At 54.1% G+C, this 6,785-nt stretch overlaps 1 protein-coding gene across 1 annotated transcript in view; it reads left to right on the top strand.

Annotated features, from left to right (window-relative positions):
- The window catches only part of Sh2d3c (SH2 domain containing 3C), a 28,384-nt gene extending 22,123 nt beyond the window's left edge, over nucleotides 1–6,261 (top strand). Inside the window, exons 7-12 of the mRNA XM_033758988.1 lie at nucleotides 5–283; nucleotides 1,622–1,737; nucleotides 2,361–2,532; nucleotides 3,699–3,810; nucleotides 4,012–4,218; nucleotides 5,183–6,261. Of these exons, the coding sequence (XP_033614879.1) occupies nucleotides 5–283; nucleotides 1,622–1,737; nucleotides 2,361–2,532; nucleotides 3,699–3,810; nucleotides 4,012–4,218; nucleotides 5,183–5,358 (1,062 nt within the window). The 3' untranslated portion in view covers nucleotides 5,359–6,261. The remainder of the gene's footprint in view (nucleotides 1–4; nucleotides 284–1,621; nucleotides 1,738–2,360; nucleotides 2,533–3,698; nucleotides 3,811–4,011; nucleotides 4,219–5,182) is intronic.
- The last annotated feature ends 524 nt before the right edge of the window (nucleotides 6,262–6,785 follow it).

The raw sequence follows: 6,785 nt of genomic DNA, 5'->3' as shown, positions 1-6,785 counted from the left end.
CGAGTGGGCGGCGCTCGAAGCCTCCAGCAGGCAAGCGCGCAGCTACGCGGAGAGGCTAAAGGAGCTGTCGGAAGGCGGGGGCCCCGAGGGGGACCGGGGCAAGGGCTTCACTGCGCCCGTCGTGGAGGCCACCTCCTCCTTCAACCCCAACACTTTCCATTCGCTGCTGATCCCCAAGGAGAACCGGCCACTGGAGGTGGGCCTGCTGCGCAGGGTGAAGGAGCTGCTGGCCGACGTGGACGCCCCCACACTGGCCCGGCACGTCACCAAGGTCGACTGCCTGGTAAGAGCTTCTGTGCCCTGCTGTGGCTTTGAGAAGGAGTCAAGGTGGCGAGGGGCTGGAGTCCAGAGTCGTGGCTGTCCTTTCCCGCTCTGTGACGCTGGGCGGCTCCTTGTGCTTTTCTCCTTTGATTTCATTTTGTGGTACTGGGGTCAGAACCTAGGGCCTCTGCACCGAGCTACGTCCAAATATTTATTTTGAGACAGGGTCTCACTTAATTGCTAAATTTCCCAGGCTGTGCTGGAACTTGAGATCCTCCCGCCTCAGTCCCTGAATGCTGGGATTACAAGAGTGCACTGTCACAGCTGGCTTCTTTTCTCCTTAAAGAAAAAGAAAGATGGAAGAACTCAGGAATGGTGATGCACACCTGTAATACCAGCACTTGGGATGCTGAGGCAGGAGGATCACCAGGAATTTGAGTCCAACCTGGGCTACACAGCGAGACCCTATTTCAAAAATATTAACAAAAAGAAAAAAAAACCCACGCCGGGTGAGGTGTTTCATTCCTGTATTCCCAAGAAGGCTGAAGCCAGTCTAGGCCAATTAGAGGGACTTTCTCAATTAAAAAGGGCTGGGGACTGTTGGATGGAGCTCAGCGAGCTGGGTTCAATCTGGAGTACCAAAAAAAAAATCAAGACGTTCTCACTTCCTCCGAATGTCGGTTTGGCACTGGAGTCGGGCAGCCTGAAACGCGGGTGTGCGTGTGAGTGTGTGTCTCATTCTCACTCGCACTTGGGGACGCTGATGAAAGTCACCCGCGGGTCCAGAGACCCGCAAACCCGACTCCCCGCCCCCACGCCCCCTAGTGGAAGAATCAGCAAAATCTCCTCTGCCCATAAATCGCTCTGTTGGGTAGCAAGTCTTTGGCCAGCTCAGGACACCAGTTCTCTCTGCGCCCCAGTTCTCCCTCCGTGGGCTAGGATGAACCGATTACCTCCTTACCCTGGCCTCCCTCCTTTTCTGGCCTCAGAGCTCAGGAAGCGAGAAGAATCGAGGCCGAGACGTTGCTCCGTGAAGAGGCTGTGTGGGAAGGAGGAACAAGTCCCTTCCCCCTTGGTCTCAGGCGCCCTCTAGAATACAGGGGTTCCAGTCCTTAACCCTGGCTGAATATTTAACACGTTAGGCACCCTGAGCACGTCCCCATTATCTCCCATTTCACAGATGGAGAAACCGAAGTCCACTCAGAAAGGTAGACTCTTGCTCCGTGTCCGACGGTTAGCGAGTGGAGCTGGGATTCAAACCCAACTCCCAACCGGGATACCTTCTTAGAGCTCTCTGACTCCCAGATGGCTGGGGCCAACCCTGACAGGAAATTAATCAGCCCTCTGGGCGTCCTTGCAGGTTGCTAGGATACTGGGCGTTACCAAGGAGATGCAGACCCTAATGGGAGTCCGCTGGGGCATGGAGCTGCTCACTCTCCCCCATGGCCGGCAACTCCGACTAGACCTGCTGGAGAGGTAAGGCCAGCGCTGGCCCAAGGAGGTCGCCAGAACTCCGGACTGCCTCGCGCCTTTGGTGGCCCCCCTCGGCCAGGGGCGGGGACTCTGGTCCCCGCCCCCGGGATCTGGCCGCGCCTCCCATCCAGATGGCCAATTGCAAACTCTCGGTGTCCTGCTCAAAGCTTTACTGCTTTCCCAAAGACTGAAGGTTCTAGCCCTGGAAGCTCCGTTTGCATCCCCAGTCCATCAACCTTGTCCCCGCCCATCACTCATCATTTGTTACCTGTTTATTCTTTTTTTCCCCGGTACCGGGATCGAACTCAGGAACTTGTGCTTGCCGGGCAGGCGCGGCGCCACTGAGCTAAATCCCGGGTCCCTCTTCATTCTTAAAAGATCTTCACTCAGTGAATTCGGCTCATCAATCACAAGTCCCTCCCCTGGCTCCCTGGTCCTACCCCTCACTTATACTGACCAATCAGAAGCCCCTCACCACGCCTTCCCTCATTCTGGCTACACCCCCAATGCCCCGGACTGCAACATCTCTCTGTGGCTCTGCGCTCTGCCCCCTCGGCGTCCTGTGACAGGCAGAGTCAGGGCCCCGCCCTGGCCTTGGCCCCGCCCATGACCCGCCCCTCCGGCAGGTTCCACACCATGTCCATCATGCTGGCGGTGGATATCCTGGGCTGCACCGGCTCCGTGGAGGAACGTGCGGCGATGCTGCACAAGACCATCCAGCTGGCCGCTGAGCTGCGGGGGACCATGGGCAACATGTTTAGCTTCGCCGCTGTCATGGGTGCCCTGGACATGGCCCAGGTACTGAGGGACCATCTGCTAGACTTCCCAAAAGAGGGGGCCTGGTCTTTGAGGACGGCCTGTGTGAAAAGAGGAAGAGCTTTGTGAGCTTCTAAGCATCAGTGGGGAAAGAGTCTCCAGGAAAACGACAGAATTTATCCCTGCTAACAAGATCAAGCTCTTCCCTTTCTCTGGGCCTCAATCCTCGATTGTAAGGAACATTATATAAGTTCAAAAAATATACAAGAGCTGGGCATGGTAGCACATGCCTGTAATCCCAGCCTTCCATAGGCTGAGGCAGGTGGTTGACCAGTTGGAGGCCAGCCTGGGCAATTTAGCCAGACATTGTCTCAAAATGAAAAATAGAAAGGGCTGGGGATGTCGCTCAGAGCGTTTGCTTAGCATGCATGAGGTGCTGGGATTAATCAAAGAAGTCAAATACACACAAAATGGCTATAACTTTGTGCTGGAGCTACAGCAAAGTTTTGTTTGTTTGTTTGAGACAGTCTCACTAAATAGCTCTGGCTGGCCTTGAACACACAATGTAACCCCGGTTGGCCCTGAACTTTGTGGTACTCCTGCCTCAGCCTCTCAAGTGTTGGGGTCAGGGGCATGTGCCATCATGCCTGGCTTTACACTACATATTTACCAGCACTTGGGAGGCTGAGGCAGGGGGATCATCTGGAGTTCGAGGCCAGCCTGGACTACATAGTGAGTTCAAGGCCAGTCTCAACTACGGAGTGAGACCTTGACTCAAAAAAGAACAAAAACAAAACAAAAAATCCCACCAACCTTAAGTAAGTAAGTAAGTAAATAAATAAATAAATGCAAGGTCCCAAGTTCGATCCCCAGTACAATACTATTACTACTAATAATAATAATAAATAAACTAAGTAAATAAAAACATTTAGTAGAGCAACCGAGAGACAGTGGTACTTGCTTGAGTTCCTACAGCCTGACTGAGGATTGGAGCCAGGCTGAGTGTGGGCCTCTCCTGGGCCTAATAAACAGAAGGCCAGGGGAGGATGGAAGATTCTGGGTCCAGCTCCAGCTCTGCCGCTTACTCTGGAATAGCACTGGGCAGGTTGTTCCCCTCTGTGAGCCTCATTCTCTCATCCGTGAAATGGGCTGTTGGGCCAGCTTCACGGGTGATGTGCCTGCTGGTCTGAGTCTCCGTTGTCCCCCAGATTTCCCGGCTGGAGAAGACGTGGGTGACCCTGCGGCAGCAACACACAGAGGGTGCCATCCTGTATGAGAAGAAGCTCAAGCCTTTTCTCAAGAGCCTCAATGAGGGCAAAGGTACCTGCCTGCCCTGCTGGGCAACCTGGGACAAGAGCCAGCCCAGGGTGGCTTCGGGGTGCCCACATCCTGGTTCAGCCCTCCAGACTGCTGGTGGCCACTGGGGTTCACCGTGGGGGATCTGAAAGGAAAGGGTTGTCCGGGTGCTGGGAGCCCGGCTGCAGGGCCCTCTGGGGTCTCTGAGCGCCCGCCGTCCCGCAGAAGGCCTGCCGCTGAGCAACACCACCTTTCCCCACGTGCTGCCGCTCATCACACTGCTGGAGTGCGACACGGCGCCCACGGAGGGCCCGGAGCCCTGGGGCAGCACGGAGCATGGCGTGGAGGTGGTGCTGGCGCACCTGGAGGCAGCCCGCACGGTGGCGCACCACGGGGGTCTCTACCACACCAACGCGGAGGTTAAGCTGCAGGGTGAGTGGTGGCCAGCAGGTCCCTCGTGCCTGCGCCTCCCCGCCCAGGCCGCTCCTCATTCCTGGAGGCCTCATGTGCAGTTTTCGTCTCTCCGCCCTGTCTCCCCTACTCCTCTTCCTCCTCCTTCTCAGGTAACCAAGTAGTTGTTAGTGGGCTGGGCGGACATGGGGGTGACTCAGCGCCACAGCAGTGTGTCATGCTTTGCTTTGCTGAGCCTTAGTGTTCCCTTCTGTGAAGTGGGCAGGTGACAGACCTGGGCTGGAGGCAGATCTGCCTGTCTTCAAGGAGGCTGGAATTCCCTCTCTGGAAAGGTGTAGGGAGCAGGCGGCTCAGACAATCTCTCTTTTACTGCTTTCGGCATTATTTAAGTCACAAAATTTTGTTTTGTTTTATTTTGGTACCAGGGATCAAAATCAGGACCTTGCACTCAGGACCAGGCAGATGGGGCACCACGGAGTTACATCCCTGGCCCTAGTCACAGAATTTTGTTGGAGACAAATTAGAAACTGCAGCTGGGAAAATTAGGATTTCAAAAATTACCCAGAGGAAGCCAACATGGTGGTGCACTCCTGTAATCCCAGCATGCAGGAGGCTGAGGCAGGAGGATAACCCTGAGTTTGAGGCCAGCCTGGGCTACATAATGTGTTAAAGGACAGTCTGAACTATATAGTGAGACCGTGTCTCAAAACAAGACAAAACCCCAAAACTTTTAGTCATCTAGAAAGTCTATGTTAGGGCTGGGGATTTAGCTCAGTGGCACCACGCCTGCCTTGAAGGCCCAAGGTCCTGAGTTTGATCCCTGGTACCACCACAAAAAAAAAAAAAAAAGTCTATATTGTGATGTGGATGGTCTTGTTCAGAAAAGCCTGTGGTTTGGGGGGCGGGGTCCCTACTAGTGGGCAGTGGTGGGTGTGGGGGCTCCAGCTGGGTGGTGGTCCCCTGACCCTGTGCCTCTGTCTTGCAGGGTTCCAGGCCCGCCCAGAGCTCCTGGAGGTGTTCAGCACGGAGTTTCAGATGCGCCTCCTCTGGGGCAGCCAGGGCGCCAGCAGCAGCCAGGCCCGGCGCTATGAGAAGTTTGACAAGGTCCTCACTGCCCTGTCCCACAAGCTAGAGCCGGCCGTGCGCTCCAGCGAGCTGTGACCCCCAGGGACTGTTTCCCCTGCTGCGGCAGGCAGCTCTGGGGACAGAAGGCACAGACCTTCCCCCATTGCACCCCAGGGACACTGTGATCAGCCCAAGAATGTTCTGGGTTCCACTCTGGGATCTCCCTTGCACCTCCAGGGTCCTGCGTGACTCTGGGCTCTGTCCCACTGCCACATGCTCACCGAGTCTCCCTCAGGAAGGACAGGAAGCCCTGTTCCTCCCACCGGCTTCTGCTGTCCCACTTCCAGTTGAGGTTTCCTGATTTTGAGCCATGGAGGCCACCAGGCCTCCACCTGCACCGCACCACTGTAAATAAGTCCGTCTGTCTGTAAATAGATGTACAGAGCCATGTTCTTTCTTTCATATAATAAACTTTTATGACTCTTTCTTCGGACTCTTGGGGAGTCAGGGGTGGAAGGAAGCATCTTTTTCAAGAGAAAGGTGGAAAATACCATTCAGTGAATATTTCACTCTAGACTGGGCCTGGAACCTGTTCCCAACAAATACCAAACCCAAGCCCTGCCCTCCGGGAGCTCACATGCAATGGAGGAGACCACAGCAGATTCCAACCCAGTGGGGAAGGGCTTGTCTGCTTCTCCTGGCCCATTTCTTGCCACCCTCAGGAAGCTGCAGCAACAGTTTTCACAAAACGCACAGCCAAGAGGCTGAGATGACTGAGGTGGAAGGGATTTGGAAAGCTAGGATTCCACCTACCCTGGAAGACAGATCTGGAGGGAGAAGGGACATCTGGATCACAGTGGCAGAAGAAAGGCAGGCTGCAAACTGGCCGCCCCAACCTGGAGCGCTTACATTTTCTTTCCCTAATACTTGGAACACGTCATTTCTTTTCAGGCACTGCGGTACACATCTGTAATCCTAAGTACTTGGGAGGCTGGCGCAAGAGGACCCCAAGTTTGAGGACAGCCTGGATACACAGCTGGATGGTTTCAAATAAATTTTTTTTAAAAAAGGCTTGGTGTAGGGCTGGGGATTTAGCTCAGGGGCAGCTGCGCTTGTCTTGCAAGCACAAGGTCCTGAGTTCGATCCCTGATACCAAAAAAAAAAAAAAGAGGCTTGGTGTGATGATGTATATCTGTAGTCCCACACTCTGGCAGGCTGAGGCAGGGGAATTGCTCAAGTTTGAGGCCAGGCTAGGATACATAGGGAGTTCAAGACCAGCCTAGACTACATAGTGAGACCCTGTCTCAAAAAAAAATTGTTTTTAAAGAATGAAAATACAAAGGGTTGGAAATGTAGCTTAGTGGTAGAGCTACTGTCTAGCATGTGTGAGGCCTTGGATTTAATCTCAAGTATGGAAAAAAAAAACTCCAAAAAATGGAATTGGCTCCAGAAGTCTTTTATGTGTACACACGCATGTCTATGCCTGGTGGGTGGGACAAGGATTTTTTTTTTTTTTTTTTTTT

This window comes from Fukomys damarensis, unplaced genomic scaffold, assembly GCF_012274545.1.
Source record: "Fukomys damarensis isolate Sample0158 unplaced genomic scaffold, DMR_v1.0_HiC HiC_scaffold_36, whole genome shotgun sequence".
Lineage (NCBI taxonomy): Eukaryota > Metazoa > Chordata > Mammalia > Rodentia > Bathyergidae > Fukomys > Fukomys damarensis.
Note: the sequence above shows the minus strand (reverse complement) of the source record. Positions and strands in the feature narration are given on the sequence as shown.